Source organism: Pteropus alecto, unplaced genomic scaffold (genome assembly GCF_000325575.1).
Source record: "Pteropus alecto unplaced genomic scaffold, ASM32557v1 scaffold25, whole genome shotgun sequence".
NCBI lineage: Eukaryota > Metazoa > Chordata > Mammalia > Chiroptera > Pteropodidae > Pteropus > Pteropus alecto.
Window position 1 is genome coordinate 30178861 of NW_006441955.1, and position 21281 is coordinate 30200141.

Here is a 21281-nt window from a genome sequence, read left to right on the forward strand (position 1 = left end):
TAAAAACATCTCTATTAGTAAGACATGTCAACCTTATGAATCCTTTGATATGATGAGAAGAACAAAGTATTAAAAATGCATAACATGATTCCAGAAACAGAACAAATCCAGATTTTACAAAACAATTGACCAGGACTTTTCGAAAGTATCAAGTTCATAAAAGATTGAGATATTTACAGACTGCAGGAGATAAAAAGACACGACAACTAAATGCAATGTGGGATTCTGGATAGAATCCTGGAACAGAAAAAGAACACTAATGGAAAAAACATGGTGAAATTCAAATCAAGTCTGTTGTTTAGTTAATAATATTGTACCGATGTTAATTTCTCATTCTTGATAATTATACCGTGATCATGTAAGATGTTAACATTAGGGGATTGGGTTAAGGGATATAAGATAATTTTTTGTACTATTTTTTTGCCAGATTTCTGCAAGTCTAAAACTGATTCAAAATAAAAAGTTTAATATGCATGTTGGTTTCTGCAACTATGAAATCATCCATAAATGGTCAGCCATTCCTCCAGGTTGAAGTAATTCAGTATTTTGTTTAAACAACTCAGCCAGAGTTTTAGTTTGTCTTTCTTCTTTGCTGGCTTCTGATACATGGGAAGCATAGATAATAATCACTTTCTCCTGATAGTGTGTACTGTCCCACATCCTGCTGCTGGTCACCACCATCATTCATTGGCACACACGTAGGCTTTTTGATGAAAAAAACTTTCATACCCAATTTTCTTAGTTTCCTATGTGTTCTGCTTTCCACCCCTGCCAATTCTACCACTCCTCCTCCTCATCTCCCAGGCTTTGGGTGGTACCCTGAGGTCTTCCCTCTTTCAAGTGAACCAGGCTGTTCCCACTTTCAATCTGGTCAAGGTCAAGGAGGCTTTGAGAGAGGATAACCATCACACTTCAAATGGCAGTGGGCGGCGTGAGTGCCCATGTCCAAGCTCTGACAAGAAAAGCCTTGCAATCTGATTTCCAGCCAGTGACATATGCAGGAGTTTCTGATGGGCTGGACTCTGAATTGCATTACCTTGTATTAATGGCAGCCCTGCCAGTCTTTCAGCTGAAGGGAGGGAGGGGAATGGAGATCCAAAGAGCAGTGCCGTCTTTTAGATAAGGACAATTCTGACATTTCCATTCTTCATAATGAACTATGCATACTGAACTATGGATGGTAGTATTGCTGATTCTCTGACCCCTCAAATCTCTCCTAAGCACGGAGGATGTTCTTCCTAGTCTGCTCTTTGAAGTGGAGTCTGGGAGTGGCAGGAATTGTGATCATGAGAAGGGCATGGGTACAGTACATAAACTCATTGAGGACAGGGACAGTGTTATAATCTGTAATCTTCTCTATAACACCAGCAGTTGGTTGACTGCTGGCATCTAGTAGATCCTCAGTGAAATCATGTTGAATGAAGGAGTTGAATGATGAAAGAAGGCAGTTCCATTTAGTGTCATTTCCTTAGCAACTTTTTCAGTTCAGATCTCGATGGCCCAGTGTCAGTCTCCCCAAATCAGTTTTCCCAAAGCCAAAGGTTTTTTTTGAAATTCTTCAACTTCTTGTTTCCTAAAGTTTGAGAAGTGGCCCAGGGGTGCCCAAAGAGAAGATTGTTATTCAAAGAGCTTTTGTAGTCTCTTAATTTTCAGAGTGACATCCCATGAAGAAACTGGCCAGGCAAAGCCAACTCTTGCCTTTCCACTTTGGGTGCCCAACTCTTGGTCTTCATTGCCAAAATTCCTGTTTTGAAGAGCTCAAAACTTATACACTTCATTGCTCATTCAATCAATATTCACATCAATATTTATTGAGCTCCTTTGGTGTGTCAGGCCAAGAACTGGGACTGCAAAGCTAGGCATTGCTTTTCCCCAGGAATGAGCTATTCTACAGATTATCGCTGCTCTATGATCTTTGGGAAACACGTCTGCATCAGTTTGAACTTGGTTCCAGGTATCTGGGGAGGGGCCCTCTCTGCTCTCTCTGATGGGAGCAGTTTATTTCCTTTTGTGTCCCAGCAATTTTCACCCAGAAACCCATGTTCTTTCCTTTGAAACCCTGAAGACTGGTTCTCTGACCCCTCAGAAAAGGTCTAGCAATCAAGGTTTCATTGGATTTGGTGGTCTGCTGGCTAGGATTCTGGCTAGAGTAATCCCATTCTTGGACCTGGATATTGGGCTCATTATAAACAATTGACAAATATGTACAGGCTATGTTGCTTTAACCAGAGGACCAAACAGTTAAGGTAGAAATTTACAACTCTCAAGGAAAAATCCAGAGATAAGTGAGTGGTCCAGGGTAAGGTCATCTAGGAAGCCAGGTTCCTCTATCTTGATGCTTCGCCAACCCCAATGCTTTGCCTTTGTATTCATGGCTGAACTTGCCTCACCAAGACCAAGTCCGGGTTTCAATCCATAGGAAGGTAGCAAACAAAGAGGACATATGACCTATAAATTGTTCATATAATTTTTACATCCTGTTGACCAGAACTTACTCTCATGGCTATAATGGAAAGAGGCTGGGAAATGTCTCCAGCTGAGTGGCCACATGCTGGGTAAAATTTCCAGAGCCTCTTACTAAAAAGAAGAAGGGGATACTGGATACAGCTGGACAATTACCAGTCTCTATCACACACTCTTTTAGTCCTTTTTCCCATTGCTCAGATTGTTTTTGCATCCTTACATTATTGGCCTTCAAGTTTCATTCCCATGTTTCCTAACCCTGTGGCTCTCTCTGGACTCCTGTGCCTGGCCAACTCCAGACTGATTCTTTTATCTCTTTCTCTGAGTTCTTGTTAGGAGCTTACTTGGGCTGGGCATGGAGAGTGGCTTCTGATGCGAGAGGTGGTCACCAAGAGAGAAACAAGATGTTGACAGCAAAGGCTGGAGCCACCCAAAGCCAGATTCACTTATTCTACAAATGTTGCAGGCCCCCTCTATAAATAAGCTTATAGAAATAAAACATGTATGAAGACATTGCTGAGACATTTCAAGGCTTATGATCAGGAGAGAAACAGCTGAGAATGCGCACTTGAGGAAGGGTCCAAGTATCAGCTAGAGACTCTGTCCACAAAAGTCATGATTGCATCATCTTATTCCTCCTTCGCCTCCTCTTCAGCCTCTCTAGCATCACTATAACTACCATTTATTGGGCACCACCAGTGCCAGGCACTTTACATGCATCATCTCTTTTAACCTCTACTCCAACTCCAAGGGGTAGGCATTATTATCTCTGTCTTACAACTTGAGATCAAGTGAGGCACAGAGTGGTAAGGACTGACTTTATATTGTTGTAAGGATTAAATAAGATAATTCATATAAAAGCAACTAGTTCAGTGCCTAGAAAATAGGAAGTATTCATTAACTATATTAGCTTTTATTGTTTTAACAGAGGACGAAACTGTGGCTTACAGAAGGCAAGTATTTTTGCCAGTGTTGGCTCCAGAATTTACATAATGAAGGGGTTTGGGATTCCGTTCTGGTTTGGGGGTGTTGGGGATACTGTTAGAGGACTTGTCTCAAAGCTATGTTTGCATAAAAAGCACATCATGTTAACTCAGCTTGTGCATAACAATAGCACCAACATTTTCTAGTATAGTTATATTCATACTTACATAAGATAGAAACTATTTTAATCGTTTATTACAATGATGATGATTATCGTTTGGAATACCTTGAGGTCTGCTAGAGATCATGGGTGGCTAAAACCCCTCCAGGCTACCTTTTGGTGTCACCATTGTAATGGCCCAAGCTAGTATATGATGGAGCCAGGATATGAGAGCGGTCCTGATTCTAGAGCCCATGTCTTCACTACTACCTGTATCACCTCTGGGAGCTGGCAGATGTGACTAACTGGAGGTTTGGTTTTCCCTCAGCCTGGACTCCTGCCTGAGGAGTTGGGGGTTGATGTGCTCATGTTTCTGTGACTCTGTCTTGGGGCCACTGTCACCGTTTCTCACAAGTAAAACTGAGACACAGAAACTCAAAATGTAGATTTCTCTCTCATGCATTTCCTAAAAAGCAGAGAGATTTCTAACACATAATAAGATGAACTTGGACTGGGTCTCTTCACTGTTCTCCAAATTGTTCTAGAAACCTGTGTCACAGCATTAGGCAAATCTCCTGTCAGTTCAGCATGCTGTGAGAATCTCCATTTAAGTTTCATTCTTCCTAAGAAAAGCTCCAGGTGCTGTTATAAGATCTCCACTGATAGCACTAATTGTACAGCCTTCCTGGCTAGCCCCCAAAAGGGTCATAAAGGGTTTAACAGTTTCTGGTTAACTGTGGTGACAACAGGCAAGCTGGGATTTTACAAACAAAGATTTCTTAAATCTGAAGAGAATGTCAAAGATATTGGTTTTTAAAAGCCTGTGTCAGATTCTGACCAGAGGTAAAAGTGGTTTTTGATTAGCTCTAAGTGAAAAGCAAAGCTAACTCTGCCCTAGGGAGATAGATGGCTGACTCTAGCCTCTCACTCATTGATCCATTCATTCTTAAGTCGCCAAATATTTATTGAGAATCTACTATGTGTCAAACACCATACTAAGCTCCTAGAATGTGATAACCTCCTAGAATGTGATAACCTGCACAGCCTCTGACTCAGAGCTCACTGTGTTCCATAGAGAACACAGGTGTATAGTGAGGCAAGTACTATATTTTCTTTATATGGGCCCAAACCTGTGAGTTTCTTCATTTACCAGTTTTTGTACTTTTTGAACATCCTGAGCACTTGCTATGTTAGATCCTGGGGGTATGATGTTAGGAAAGGCTTTTTCTACCCTCAGCCTCTACTATGTAGGGTGAGAATAACCTGAGCAGGAAAAACCAAAAAGCAGTGTACTGACAAGTATGATGGTTAATTTTGTGTGTCAACTTGACTGGGCCACATGGTGCCCAGATATTTGGTTGCACATTATTTCTGAGTGTGTCAGTGAGAATGTTTCTAGATGAGATTAACATTAAAATAGGTAGACTGAGTTAAGCAGATTGCTCTCCCCAGTGTGGGAGGGCCAGTAGAAAATGTAAGGCTGAGTAGGAAAGAATTCTTTCTCTCTGCCTCACTGCCTTTGAGCTGAGACATTGGTCTTTTCCTGCCTTCAGACTTGAACTCAGACTGAAATTCATACCATCGGCTTTCTTGAGTCTCCAGCTTGCCAACTGCACATCTCAGACTTCTCAGCCTCCATAATTGTGAACCCAGACTATACACCAAGCAATCATGAGAACCCAGTGGGAGCCCTTGAAATGTCTGGTGCATTGAGCAAAAGTGCCTTTGCAGGTTCTTCATGCTTTTGAAGTGTAGGGCAATGAGGACTGAGTCAGATTGCATAACGGTCTGGGCTAGCCCCCTTCTGCCATCCCTTCTTCTGCTCTCTCCCCACTCCTCTCCCCTTTCTTCTCTTCTCGTCCCCTCCCCTGCCCTTTCCCTTTTTCTCTCTTTTCTCTCCTCTCTTTGATTCCTCTTCCTTTCTCTGTTTCTTGCCTTCCCCAGCTACTCCTGGCTTACATTATTATTAGATTCTTGCCTTTCCTTTAAATCACAGGTTAGGGCCAGGTGGAAGTATTTCATATGAAGATGTGAATAATTAATAAGAATTAAAGTGTTGTCATCCCCACACTTACCCCAGGGTTGGTGATTTTTTATTTTTTTCCAACAAGGAACAAATCCTAAAGGAACAAATCCTTAGCTAAAAAGCTGATGCTTCATGGGAGAAAATACAGACATGAGTCAAGGAGTGGGTGGTAAGGGGGTAGTTTCCTGGCTATGAAGCCTCTAGACTCTCCCAGATTACGGTGTGTACAGATTTTAAATACCCCCGAAGGGACTTTGACTCCATTTCTGGTTTCAGCGAAGGCGGGAGAGGCCAGGACACAGAATCTGCCCAGGCCAGGTCCACAAGCAGGTCATAGGACGGCTCTGTTTACCCAGGGGTCACATGCGCTACCAAGGCCACCAAGTCAGTAGCCACAGCAACTTATTCCCACTTCTCCCTGCCAAAAGGCCTCATGAAAAAATGTAAATGATCACTTGAGGGCGCTCTTACTCCACATTTTTGGGGGGTAAAAACTGCAGTCAGCTAACAAGCATGTCCAGATTTCCTTTGTTTTGGGGGTTCAACCTAAGGATGCCTCCGGGAAAGAGGAGAAACACATACTCCCAGATCTGCATGAAAATAGAAAAGCAGTGGTAGGGAAACTATACAATCTGAAAATGCCTTGGCGTGTAATAATTTTGAAATTTTAATAGGGCACCTGTTTTGATGTGCAGCTTAGAAGGCATGCGGAACAGAATCGGGGTTTGAGCCCCAGGGCCATACCTACTAGCTGTGTGATTTTGTACAGTGACTGAGTCTCTCTGGGCTTCAGCTTTGTCATTTGCTTCATAGGGCACTTGTGAGAGTTAAAGGAAAGAGGCACATAACACCTCCGGGCATCATGCCAGTCACATAGAGCTATAAAAAAAAAAAAAAAAAAAAGCTATTATCACTAAATTCTATTTATAACATTTTTAAAAGTGACCAAGCTGACATCAGCTGGGGTTTAAATCTGTACAATTGTATGTAAAAGGAAGGGTTATTTAGACAGAGGGGTTGGCCTCGTCGGGCCAAGCAAAGAAAATGGCACCAGAGAGGGTAACTTGATTTCTCCCTCCTTCTGTACAAACATGCTGTGTTAGTGCTGCATTCATAGGCTTGACTGGCAGAGAATCAGCTTCTTTTTATATTACTCTCAACTTTGTCATTTTGAGCAAATTTTATTCTCATCTGCTTTTGCTTATTCAGGCTGCTGTTCACAGGAGCAAAGTGATGGCCAAAATATAATGCAAGATTTGGGAACTTGAGAGGAAAGAAAAGATTACTAGTTAGCAAATTAATATACAGGCCATGTGGACTCCAGAGTTGACATAATGAGGAACTTGGTATGTGTGGTAATTATGTGCACTTGAGTTGTTTTAGAAAAATGTATAAAAATGAACATTATTCCCTCTTTTAAAAAGGCCGTGATGGCAAGAAGCATTCTGTAAGCAATTATTATGAAACACTTTTTGAATAGTTGGGCTCAATGAGTTTTAACCACTAAGGAAAAGGAAATCTAATTGGGGGCTAAACCAGTTTTAGGAATGGCTGCTTCTGAGTTTTGTACTGACAGGTGCTGGTGAAAAGCTGATGAATCCCATTCAGGAATATAATAGACTACATCTGTACAGCACCGCATAGAGTACCAAGTACTTTTATATAAACTCTCATTCGATGTTCCCAACCACTCCCTGAGATGTGAAGAGAACAAAGCATTATTACTGTCATTAAGAAAAATAGCTTTGTTGAGATATAATTCACATAGCAAACAACTCACCAGTTAAAGTATACAATTCAATAGTTTTAAGCATATTCATGGGTATACGCGACAATCAGCAAAATTGATTTTAGAATATTTTCATTACATTGAAAAGAAACCCCCTATTCCTTAGCTATCACTCCCTCTCTCTTCTCCTTATTCCCTTCTCCCCCCAACTCCCAGCCCTGAGCAATCACTAATTCACTTTCTGCCTCTATAGATTTGCGTACTTTGGACATTTCATATAACTGGATTCATATAATATATGGTATTTTTTGACTGGCTTCTTTCACTTAACATGTTTGTTTTCAAGTTTCAATCATGTGTCAGTACTTCATTCTTTTTTATTGGTGAATAATATTCCATTGTATAGAGGTAACACATTCATTAGTTTGTATACATTTAGGTTGTTTCCACCTTTGTTTACTTTGAATAATGTTGCTGTAAATACTAATGTACAAGTTTCGTGTGTGTGTGTGTGTGTGTGTGTGTGGGTGTGTGGAATCATGCTTTTATTTCTTTTGTGTATATACTTAAGAGTAGAATTGCTAGATCATATGGTGATTCAGTGTTAAGTGTCTGAAGTCAGATTATTTTCCAAAGTGGCTGTAGTTTACATTTCCATCAGTGGTGTATGAGGGTTCTGATTTCTCTACATTGTTGCCAATGCTTGTTATTATCTGATTTTTTGATTTTAGCCATTCTGATGGTTGTAAAGTGGTATCTCATTGTGCTTTTGATTTGCACATCCCTGACGACTAATGAGAACAAACATCTTTTCGTGTGTTTATTGGCCATTTAAATATCTTCTTTGGATATATGGAGAGCTGTCTCTTTGGATTCTTTGCCCGTTTTAAAGTTGGCTTGTCTTTTTTATTATTGACTTGTAAGAGTTCTTTATGTATTCAAGATATAATATCTTATGGGTATATGATTTGCTAATAATTTCTCCCATTTGGTGGGTTGTCTATTAAGTTTTTGGATAATTCCTTTGAAGCATAAAAGTTTTCAGTTTTGATAATCAACTTCCAGAGACTTTAAATGTTTGTTTTTAAAATAATAATCTTCATCAGTTATATTGGGGAACTAGTTCACAAATCTCATGCTGTCATGCTGGACATGGAAACTTTATTATTGTTAATGAATAGATTAGAACAATGTTTATACCTTTGGGAGACTGAGGGTGGCAGAGGGCAAAGGAAAGTTGCCTGGGATAATAGAATTCCAGGGTGATAAAGGACATTAGATGTTATCTATCTCTCTCTACAGCTCCTCTAATCCTTAGGTCTCTACTTGAATACCCCCAGGAACGAGGAACTCACTGTTATTAAATAGACTATTATTCCCAGGAGCAACATAACTAAGTAAAACCAAAGCAGCTTGTACTTAGCAAGGTCTGCTGTATGTACAAACAAAAGAGGAAACAGAGAAAACAGGTTCTTTGGAGTCCTAAACAACCTTGTGTAACCAGCAGGTCATGGGCATAGCTGTAGAAAGGCAACTAGCTGTTTTTGGACACCAGGTGCCGAAGAGACTGCTCTAATTTTAGCATTAACACAGTGCTTACTAAAGAGGTCCAGGACTCATGGGTCTGGAATGTGACATTCTTTTCACCCTCAGGTTGTGCAGACTAATGTTCTGCTGTTGATTCTCTCCAATCATTTTCTGATATTGAGAGAGAGAATAAGACCACATAACTGGCATGTGCAAGAAATATGACTTAAATGCCAACATTGAGAGATAGAGCCGGCGATGGCCACTCTGACGGGCTACGAGCTCATGTTCATGCTGGCGTTGTGCCGATTAGCGTCTATCCTCTCAAGATCCTTCCTCTGCCCTTCTCTACCAGCCCTGGGACCTATGAGGCTGACCCTAGCTGGGGTCATCTCGTGGGCCCCGTCACTAGCCAGCTTGTAGTTTTGTTCAGTCAGTGGGGAGCACTAGAAGATCAGAGAGTGAGAAGAGAGGCTGAGGCACTGCTTCCCTGCTCTGGAACCTGATCTCTAGCTAGAGCAGTGGTCCCTACTCTGTGTCAGATCCAGTGGTATGATTTCCTGTCCTTGTCCTGTTGGGCCTAGGAGTACTGCTGACAGCTGTTTTCTGGGTGTCTCACCATCTCTTGTCTGTTCCCTTAACACCCATACCTTTGAAACAGACCTTCATGAAATCTCTTTATTTGATTCAAGTAGGGGTGAATCCTGTTTCCTATCAGACAGATTCCTTGTTACCATCTCACCATGGTAACAGTGTTCTGCCCATCTCCCTCAATGACCGTCAAGCCCAGAAAGAAAGAAAGCCCCATGTTGCTGTTGTAGCACTATCTCTAGGGGACTTCATATGCTCATCTGGGTCCCAGTAAACAAAATAAGTGACTTTGTTCATATCCTACCCTGGAATTTCAAGCCTCTGTTGGATTCATGAATCTGTTCATTCCACAAGCTTCTTCTGGAGGTAGAAGAGCTAATATTTCTACATGGCTCAAATGCCACTCAGACTCAGGACTTGTTCAGTTCCTGAACTTCCCCTGCATTACTGTGAAATATGCAGAGTCTTTGTGCTGTTGCAGAATAGTGGGAAATTTCAGCACATAACCCTTGGCATCCCGGTCCAAGGATGGACATGGTATCCCAAAGTCTGAGCAAATCAATTAATTTCCTTGTCCATGCGTAAGAACTTTTAAAAAAATCAGTTTTGAAAGGTTTAAGCTTATGAAAAAGCAAACTACCTTCTTAGGTCTGTGTTGATTCACTCAAGCTTGCTCTTTGTATTCATAGTCAAATGACTAAGCCTTCTGTTTATAAATAGAGGGATCTTCCCAAAACCTAGGGATCCATCATGTTACAAGCCAGCCCAGACTATATTTTACCAAATGGTTAGCTGGTATACTGATTTGAATCTTTTATTTATTTATAGTTACGGTAATATGTTTGGTACTTACACGTTCTCCTAAAAGCCTGATACCCATTATCTCATGCTGTAAGTGGCCCAGCTTTCACTGAGTTAAAAACGAGTGTTTGAAGGGAGGTGGGAAACATTCCAATTTGCCAACAGTTCCCTAATGGAAGTGTGTCTTTGGAGCAGCCGTGCTGGCTACCAAGGAAACCTGTGAATTCTCCATGGAAGCTGTCAGGCCAGCTTAGTGGCATCAATGATGAAAATCTTGAGTTATTTCTGGAGTAGGTGATTGATGTTTCAAATAGAAGATGACACTTTGATGGGATCCAGACTTGATGTGATAGGAGTTAATGAGGATAATGATGATGATAATGATATTTACATTATATCTTTCTTCCAAAGAACCTTTCGGTCCTTTTATCTTGTTCACATTGAAAATGTCCCTTTGGAGAGGGGGAAGGTGTTATTAATCTATTTTTCGGGAGAGAAAACATAAAGAGAGTTAATTGCACAGCTTTCAGTTTCCATTTTGGTGATGAGAAGAGATTTTTAAATGACACATTAAACTTGGAGAAATTAAACTTAATGCCAGTTTCAGTCTTCATTTATCCAATACAATATTGCTGTGCCAAGCTCTCTGACCCAAACAAAAGTCTTCAGGGGATCCTCACAGACTGCCAAATTCAGTCTACTTTAACAGTCAAGGCCCTTGACATTCCAACCTACATAACTTCACTATGTTCTTATGTTTTCCTATGTTTTTGCCAAACGAATCCACTTGCTTGCCCCTACCATCTGCCCTGGGCACCTCATTCTTTCATAATGTTCATCACACTTGCAGTAACTTGTTTCATAACTGTCTTCTTATTCAGATGTAAATTCCAGGAAAGTAGGGACTGTCACTGTCGTATCCCCAGGGCCCAGCAGAGTTAGTTGGCACAAAGTAGGTGCTTCTGAAGAGCACACCATGCTCTCTTACCTCCATGCCTTTGCTCATGCTGTTTCCTCAGCCTTGAATGCCTGCACTCCCGTCTTGGCCTGTTGAAGCCAGAGCTGTCCTTTCAGCTCAGATCAAACCCAACTCCTCTGTCTGGTATATCCTGCTTAGGAACCACCACAGCGCTGTTCTTTTTAGTTCTTACTAAACTTTCTGCTGTGTCATAATCATTTGTGTACATGTGTAGTCTTCCTTTTCTGGCCGTCTTAGACTGCCAGCTCTTGAAAGACAGGAGCTGTACCCAGAGACTGGCAGAAAGTGGGTATGTTAAACATGTGCTCATAACTTTCTGCTGTGTCATAATCATTTGTGTACATGCCCGTCTTAGACTGTCAGCTCTTGAAAGACAGGAGCTGTACCCAGCGACTGGCAGAAAGTGGGTATGTTAAACATGTGCTCACGTATCCAAAACTATTGTTGGCTAGCATTCTTCAGTCAGCAAAATTCCCATTTCCAGAATCTGCAATTCATCATAAGAGAGGATTTTTCTCATTCTTATCTTCCTCCATCCTTCTGGAAGGCTGGGAAGTCAAGGAACCCCTGCCAACTCTTTCTTTAAAGTGTGTCTCCCTTCTCCGCTTTGAGGAGCACTCCGGCACTTAGGTGGCCACAGAATGTGTGCAGGGGTGGCCGATGGCATTTTTTAGCTTCATTGCCCAGATCAATGACAACCTGAATAAGGCAGATCTAATCAATGCAACACCAGCTGAGACGGTGTGATTGAATCAATGACCTCTGCAAGGATTTTTAGTACCGATCTGTGCTTCTGGTGAGCATTTGCTCATACCATTCAGTTATAATAAGAAGACACTAGATTGAACTAACTCTGGGTGTGAGTGAAACCTTAGAAGCAATGCATTTTTGATAGCTCGAAGACCCCTCGGCTACTAGCTCAGATACTGAACATCTGTAATGTAACACTCCATATAAATTAGAAAGAGCTACTTCAGCAACAGTATCATGGAAATTGTTAAAATTGATCATATAGATCTATATTTATTGTCATGGAGAGATGCTCTAATATATTGCTAAGTGAAGGAAGCAGGCTATAGAATGGCATGATTATGTAAAATTATTTTATATTTACATCTATTCAGAGATGTGTAGATATTTTCCAAAATGTTAACAGCAACTATCTCTAGGTGATAAAACTTGGGATAATTTTTTTTCTTTACTTTTGTTTTTATAGTTTCTTTTGTGTTTTTCAAATTTTACTTTTACAGTGAGCAGTTAATTTTACAATCAGAAAAAGAAAATGAAGCTACTTTAGACAGAAAATTGTTGAAAATAAAAAAGCCTCGTCTAAGGCCATGCCACTCTGAACATGCCTGATCTCATCTGATTTCGGAAGCTAAGCAGGGTCGGGTCTGGTTAGTACTTGGATGGGAGACCACCTAGGAATACCAGGTGCTGTAGGTGTTAAAAAAATAAATAAAAATAAAAAATAAAAAAGCCTCATTAAAGAAATCTTCAAATTTCCTAAAATATGCTTACTGTCTAACAAACAAAAGCAAAAACCCAAACTCTTGTATGAGTGAAGAGAAAATTTGTTCGATTGCCTCTGTGCACTGTACTGACCAGATAGGAGTAAAAGGGAGCAAGGGAAACCTTTTAGGGAGGAGTGCGCGTGAAAGCACAATCTTCCGATGCAGCGTGGAGAGCACGCACACTTTTTAGGTGCCTGAAATAAAGTATCTCTTCAATTATCATTTTAATCCAAGCTACTCATGGCAGTTGATTTATAGTCACAATTCCATAGCTTATAGGAGAAGAGAGAAAACTTCCCATCTCTGAGAGCAAAGAAATTATGACTTCATTTGCCACAGCAATTTGTTTCTTTTTTTAAAAAAAGAGACATACACTGTTGATCACAGTACAACTCACACTTTATTCTGTCGTGATTGGTATACTTGTAGGATCAGGACAGCAAGAGACTAAAATCAGTGCAGAACTTCTCTGGACTACAGGGCTGTGAAAGGCATTACTGGTTTTGGCACACAATGTGGATAACCATACATTGGCTGAAACGAGATGGTCAGTACAAGAAAATGCACAAACCTAACACCGTGTGGAAGTCATGTCTGAGTTCTGTAGAATGTTAAAGAGTAAATAATTACAAAGACTAACATGCAACTCTAAATAAGTCACGGTATTTATCTACAGACTATTTTCTCCCCTTTGAGATGAAGAGATGGCCTTAGAAATCTGTTCACAGTAGCTTAAAAGAGCAATCAATACACATTAGTGAGATCTGCTTATTGATTTCTATAGCAATCCATCACACAGTTGAAGAGATAATGCTAAATAATGTACTTTCTCTATATCATCCTTATTAAATTGAATCTTACTGACTGATCAAGTAATTCAACTTTTACTTACTTACGTACAATTACTAATGTCTTTATAATGTCAAAAAGCAGTTTTTGTTAGTTAATCTAGTCTTATAAATCACAATGGACAAGAGGGGAACCTATGTAACAGATTATCATTCCTCTTCAAAGATAACATTATGCTGATGAGAATACCAAGGAAGTAATACTACTACGCTGCAAATCTTTTAGATTTTCACATTATCATATCACATAGGGAGTCCAAAGAAGCCAGCCTAGTTGGTGACATAGCAATGCAGAATAAGATTCTGTAGAAGAGGCACACAGATTCTAAGTGATTTCTTGGGACAAAGAGAAGGAAAGAAGGAAAGGAAAAGTGAAAAACAGCTTTCTGTAAAACAAATTGTTCAAAAGAAAAATCTAATAATTTGCAATTGACTAAACATAATAGAAAACCATTCTTTAATTTGGGATGCTAGGAGTAAAGACATTGAAAATTATATGCCAGTTAACTTTAACATTAGGCCTAATCCAGCTGATTGGGTTTGTTTTCCTGTGGTTGCATTGAGATGTTGAACTCTCACAGGGGATGTCTACTTTTGCCACCACAAGGCCATATTTAACCCCAAAGGGCAACCGTAACTGCTAAGGACAATTTTTCTTTCTTAACTTGGGCATGTGGGTAACATTTATTTTTTCTTTCGTAAAAACATATTATTCACCCATGAGAAGACAGTTGGAAATATGGCATTGACTAAGATAAGGATTATTCACAGGATGCATATAATTAGATATTTGCATGTGAACTGAATTTTAAAGTTAAGCAATAAGGAGGAGAAGGAGGAGAAGAAATTCCTCCACATTTTGGCAAAAAATCATCAAATACGTGAAAAAGACAAAAAGTGGTTAAATGTGTCCCGGTTTTCTCAGAGGTTTATCACTTCCATTTGCTAAGGGGGAGATGAAATGAATGAAGGTGACTGATTACATACACACAGGTGAGCAGAGCAAATCTTGAAGTAGTATTTCTTAATCTCCCTGATTCTTACTCTTAAACAACAAGCCACAGGCAATACAGGAAAGGTGGAGATGACTCGGAAGTTCTATAACGTGTCTGGATCAGTCATCATTCCTTGGAAAGTACCATTTCCCTGGCCTGCTAAAAGACTGATTCTTAATTGCACACCTAAAACTTACTGGATTTCGTTTACCAATGTTGCCATGATAAAAATAAAATAAAAATAAAATAAAATACAAGTAAAGTAATTTACCATCAAAAAATAAAATAAAAGACTGATTCTTTCAGGGTTAAGTAAAAGACAATGATCTCTCCCTTCACCGAGGCATTGTTCTATGTAAAAGATTCGTGTCAGTTTAAGATTTTGCAATCTGAAGGCTAGAGAGAAAAGAAATTTTAATTGAATTCCACAGTAAATATTCATGGATATTTTAAAGTGTAATTGTCCATTGTCAGCAGTTGGTTTCAAGCATCAAGCCAATCACTTCCTGAACATGCTCTATTTGGCTCGCACTGGACCATCAATAATCATTTTTAGATGTGATGTCTCTTTTGAAGGAAATAACTTTGCTAAGCCAGGATAACTGCTGGGGGTAGAAGGCTGGAAATAGGGTGAGTCACAATGGAGGGAAATAGAAATGAGCTGAAGAAAAAATAAGAATTTCCCCAAGGTCTATACGTGGATAGTAATGAAGCAAAAATTCATGGAATGTGACTTAAAGACTTTCTAAGATGTTGTACCCATGGATATTTCCAAGTTTCTTGATCTACAATCCCCTAGCAACCGTCTGGTGCTGAATTTATCTTCCTAGGTGTGATGCCCTACTTCTTCTGGAATTTAGATCTCTGGGGAAACCCTGTCAGGATGTGCTTCTGTGTGATGAACTCTCCCCCAAACAGCAGCTCTGATTTTGTTCACAGTTCTGCTGAGGGCTCTGTCTGCCCCTCTGGGGTAGAGTTGGGGCAGTGGCAGAAGATGTAGCCATGAGGCAGAGGAGACAGGTGGCAGACAGGGTGAACCTGCAGGAAGGTATCCGGTAGGCAAAACTCCTAATTTTACCCAAGGTCAAGGTGACTGTGATAGAAGTGAGAAAAGCCAAAGAAAGTAACTGGAAAAAAAGTTTTCAGAGTTGCAAGACAAAAAGAGGGAAGGGAGGAAAATTCGTGGACCAGGGAATTTCACAGGAAGCAAAGATGATAAATGATATACAAAAAAAAAAAAAACCCAAAAAACAAAACCACCCCAGCTTATCTGACTGATCAAGAACACATTCTTCAGCGTATATTGGCAACTAAATGATTTTCACACTGATAATACAATCACTAAATGAGTGTTTTCTTACAACCATTAATCACATTTCAATAATTCATTAGCTCTACATTTTCTAGGTTGCTTAATTCATTTAGCCAATCCACAGCTTAGCTATCACCCGTGAGGGGCTATCACCGTGAGGGGAGGGAAGGGAAGGTGCAGAACAAAGCAATTAAAATTAAAATTAAACTTTTGTAAACCAAAGTTAGTCACACAGTGGCACAGTAGATCGTCAATGAAAACGACAGGAGAGGGGACAGTTGTTGGCCTTTTGAGTTCAGTATTGCCGGCTGCAGGAGAGACTGCCACTCAGGAGTCTACCTTCTTGTTAATTAAAATCGAGCAGCAGGTGAGCTGCCCGTCCACCTTTTCCAGTTCAGACAGGCTCACGGGGATCAGCATATGGTCCTTCAGCTTTTCATAAACCTATAGTAAGAATCAAGGAGAGCGAGAGAAGAATAATTATGTTTCTTCTTCTGTCTTACTGCCTGTTGTAGAGAATTAATTTGGTTGTGAATTTAGGCTTTTCACCCATTTAACCCCAAGCCGTGCATGCAATCCAGACCACACACATGCCCACAGAGCTCGGAGCGTTGGTTAACCACTAGCTCTGTGCTTTAACTTCAAAGTCAGAGATGTGTCAGAAATGTGGTTGGTACTAGACATGCTTCTACTCTGCTGTTGTCGTTTGTGGATTACGTGATACAGGAAAGGTGGTGGCTGTGTTTTCAATTTGAATGTCACTTTCTCTCCACACTTTAAAACTCTCTCAACTATACTTTAACGTTTCTTTCTTTATCAACACCATTAGAAAAAATGTGACAAAATATAATTCAAACAAAGTATTTCAAACTGCTTTTAAATTACAGTTATGAATTTTATAGCATCTTTTGACACCCATAGAAAGGGTGTGCCTAAACTTGAAATAACAGTCCACAGATTTTTCTCTAATAATCAAACAAAGCACATTAAAAAAAATTACCTGAAAATACACTGCCTAAAAAACAATCTATCATGCTCCTTTAGGAAGCACTTTGTTCCTTAAAATTCACTGCAGTGGTTAAGAGTGCTGGAGCTAGACAGAGTCAGGTTCCAAATCTACTTCTGTCAACTCGCTACCTACACTGTGATGTCAGTCAAGTGACATCAGATCACTTCTGAACCATGGATTATTTCTCCGAAAGACTAGAATAATAATAGTGCCCTCATAGGGCTGTTTTAAGGAATTGATAATATAATGCATGTAGTAGTGTACTTGGCACAGTGCCTGGCACAGGGGAAGCCCTCAGTAAATGTGGATATTATCATTTCTGATGATGACACAGGGCTGAATTCAGAAGCAGTTAATGACAAGGAAGATTTTGTTAGACCAGGAAAGAATTCTCTATCTAGGGACAATTCCCTGATTGGATTACAAATGCAGAAACCTTTAGAGGGACCAGTTGGTAGATTCCAAGTGTACTCTATTTCTTCCAGCTCTAACCTTTTGACAAAGTTTTTGTTTGTTTGTTTGTTTTTGTTTTTTGTTTTTAATGCTTATTATGCTACCTAGGATGTGCAGCCCCTTCCTTTTGCAGCCCTGACAATGAGCACCCACCTCTTTGGGTCATTCCTACACCTCTGCCTTGAGAAACGAATGATTCTCTGATGAGGGGCAGCTCAAATTTGTCAAAAACAATGATACAGTAGACTACCTAATTGTATGCTTAATGAGTATCTGAGTGTGGGGAAGAACATTTAATCAGAGCTGGAACACAAGTACTTATTTGAAAAGCTCTGACTACCAGGCACGATCAACTCAATTTCGGTGCATGCATTAGTGACCAATGACATGAATGAGGAAAGGGAATTAAATAAATTTTTCTTGTGCCCTAAATTATATTATCCTTTCTGCTTTCCTAATAATTTGATAAGTATAGAGGAAAAGAAGCCCCTGTTATTTGTCATTCCAACATAAAAAAAATCCCTAGACAGGGAGACTGTCAGTGAGGCCTACCTAGGTGCAGTGGCCAAGAAGGATGATTTTTACCTTTGCACTTTCTGGATACTCTTCTGGGGTTCGGTGCAGCAAGACATGGCCTTTGCTAGGGATATTTAGATAGATACAGTTTGCAGCCACCTCATCAGGCACAGTGAGTTTGTCGTAGCGGTGGTCGCTCATCTGTTGCATGATCTAAAAAGAGAAACACAGCAGGCTTAAGCAGAGCATCTCCCCACACTTTCAAATAAAAGGAAGGCAGTGCGATGGACTATGAGCTTGTAAGCGATGCCTAAAAACTTTCCTTTGTGTTGAAGTTCCCGTCTATTACCCCTAGTAACTTAAAACCAGAAGAAGAAAATCTGATGAAGCTGTGATTCTTTGGAAGAACTGCAAGGGTTCTTGTTGTTGTTGTTCTTTTAAAAGCATGTAGTCTTTAATTTTAAAAAGGTTTTAAAGCTGTCTATAATTTTTCTAGTTTTTGTTCATAAGACTTAACAGTAAGACACAAAATGGCCACATATTTGAAAGGCCCATCTGGGGTTTTGACATATCCTTGGCTGAGTAAGCAGGGCTGACCCGATCTATTAGAAAAAAAGACTAGAACAATGATCAGATGGTCAATAATCTGATTTAGGAATAACTACACACACACAGACACACACACACACACACACGCACAATTTCTTCTATGAACATTTAAACTGAATTCACCTGTCTGTTGGCAGGTTATGCACTTAAACAAGGAGTGAAAAAACCACCTGGGCTTCACCCCTGCCACCAGATTCTGGTTTGGCAGATTTGAGGTGAGGCATAGAAAATTGTATTCTGAAAGCCCTCCAAGTAATACTGAGGCAGAGCTCTGGACCACACCTAGATAAAAACTGATTTAGCAGGTCTGTTAATCAAATAATGGATTTATTAGTACCTTAGTATAAAATAACTTTTAAAATAACACAAAATTTAAAATATCGATACTCCATCCTTCCGCCTTAACACAATCAAAACACGCCCCCACCCCGCCCCGAAAGATAATCGCCTCCCCAAACCACACACATAACAAAACTATACAAACATCAAAAACACAGCAAGTATTATTTTGGGTTTAGCATGTAGATTCTTTCCATTCTTTATCAACATCTATATGTTTTAAGGAATCAGCCTAAACGTCATATAATGAAGGCATAGCAAGCTCTTTTCCACAATCTGGTTCTAATCTACCTTTCCAGCCAGGTGTCCCTTTACCCTTCGCTATTTTTGTGAAAATATGCTTCATATTATTAGACTCCAGAATTAGGAAGACTTGCCCACTTGGTTGTGGCGGCACTGGACAGTAAGATTTATGGTATGAAAGAGTGGAAGAGACTGAATGCTCCCAAGAGAACGTAGAGAGTGGCATGTGGTAAGCTTTTCCTGATTCATCAATCCTGTAAACCATTCACTTCTCCTAGTGTGGAATATGTCAAGGGCCGAGAAAGGCCAGGAGTAGACTGATTATGGAATATCCTTTGTAGAGAAGGAAGCATCACGAATGGGGAAGCTTATGCACTACATCAAAGGCTGAGAGACACAAATGTGAGCAGGATATAGATACAGGTTTTGAAGAGGTCACAGTATAATGGAAGAGACTGACCATCAGAACAAGCAGGGCATCATGCCAAATATTTTATCTTTTATCTAATCTCAAAATTCCTCTTTTATAAATGAAGAAACTGAACTGAAAAAGGTCAAATCACTGGTTCACAGGTTACACAGATGATTTCAAACCCAGATCTGTGCAACTCAAAACCTTCTTTATTGATCATCTCACTTTGCTCTCTTTCTTGGCCTCCAGAGCTGCAGCGGCTCTCTCTCACTTACAAACTACCATCAACATTTGGTATTTATTATTTATTCTCTGTGGTATTAGGCATTCTTTTTTTTATATGTAATCCAATTATGACACGGTACAGTTTGGTGTAGCTACAGGACTTGACTGGGCACCTCTCTTGCACTTTTTAATTTAAATTGTTCTCTGAAAGGATAGGGCCCTTATTGTGGATCAGCTGTGGGTGGGTTCTTCTTTAGAGCTCCGACTGAGAAACCTTAGATCTATTCGAATATGTGGACAATTAAGAAGTTAAATTCCCTTTTATGTTGGTATATGTTTAAATGACAATTTCTTGAAAAGTAGATTTGGGAAGAAAAATAAGATTAGAGAGGGGAAGTTGTGTTTTAGTAAAAGGTATTGAAGAATATTTTGATGGCAAAAAAAGTTTAAAAAAAATACGTTAAAGACACTTCTAAAGATTAACTATCCTAAGCAAATTAGCAACCTCTTCAATTTAGCCCTCTTTTTAAAATGGATATGATCAGAAATAATAGGAAGAGGCTTATATAAGAGGAAAAATATCCCGACTCAAGTAGTTTTCTATTATGAATTGCTATTTAATTACATCTTATGTGGACTTCCCTTTGGGCTGCTTTCAAAACACACCAATAGTGGTTTCCATTTATTATTGTCTTGAGGGGGACATATTAAGACCATCAACTCTGGAGTAAGACTTCGGTTTGAGTCTCAGATCCAACCTTTACGAGCTAGTCAGTTTTTATACTTTTTTTTTTTTGAATTCTTAGTTTACTCACCTATAAAATTGAGATAATAATAGTCTCTCATTCTTATTGTAAAAGTTAAATGAAGGTAATATACACAATAAAGCACAGTAATAAGCTCTTAATAAGCCACTAATATTTTCTAACAGCATGACCAGACAAAGTTCAAGTTTCCAGTTTGCAAGCTCATCTACTAATCTGGCAAGCTTTAATCTTCAACCTCACTCTTAAAATAGCTTTTTTTTGGAGCTTAATCTTTATTCTTAAAACCATATAACACTATACCCATCAATTTCCTATGGTGATTTCTTTAGCTGTTTTCTTTCTAAAATCTATATTCTTTCATACATAATCCAATGGTTTAGCATCTTTTCTGCCTGGATCCCCTAGAGAGAATTGCTAAAATGTTCCCAGACTTTTCGAAATTAGGAAACATTTTCATATGAGAGTTTTTACAAAGTTTCTCTTTCTTTTCAAATGGATTGCTAACTCCTTGAATACAGGTCCAGGCATAATGTAGTGAACAAAGCATGAGGTTTGGAATCAGAATTGCTCTGCCACACACTAACTCTGTCACCTTGAGCAAGTCACTTAAGCTCTCTGAGCCTCAATTTCCTCAGCTGTAAAACGTGATGACAATGTCATTACTTATTCCCCATAGGGCAATTTTGAAGATTATTTTAAAAAACAGAACAAAGTAGAGAAAGGAAAGCTTCTTCAATAAATGGTGTGGGAAAACTGGAAAGCCACCTGCAAAAGAATGAAACTAGACTGTTGTCTATCACTGCACATCAAAATTAACTCAAAATGGATTAAGGACCTGA

General features: G+C 39.5%; 1 protein-coding gene and 1 pseudogene across 2 annotated transcripts in view; one reads left to right on the forward strand and one right to left on the reverse strand.

Moving 5' to 3' along the window:
- The first annotated feature begins 12527 nt into the window (after positions 1–12527).
- Positions 12528–12646, forward strand: LOC112485837 (annotated as a pseudogene).
- Positions 12647–13095: 449 nt separating this feature from the next.
- DDAH1 (dimethylarginine dimethylaminohydrolase 1) overlaps positions 13096–21281 on the reverse strand; it is a 212884-nt gene continuing 204698 nt past the window's right edge. For both annotated transcript variants that reach the window (XM_025051936.1, XM_006919372.3), the window contains exons 5-6: positions 17917–18060; positions 13096–16313 (exon numbers count right to left, since the gene is read on the reverse strand). In XM_025051936.1, the coding sequence (XP_024907704.1) occupies positions 16197–16313; positions 17917–18060 (261 nt within the window). In that variant the 3' untranslated portion in view covers positions 13096–16196. The remainder of the gene's footprint in view (positions 16314–17916; positions 18061–21281) is intronic.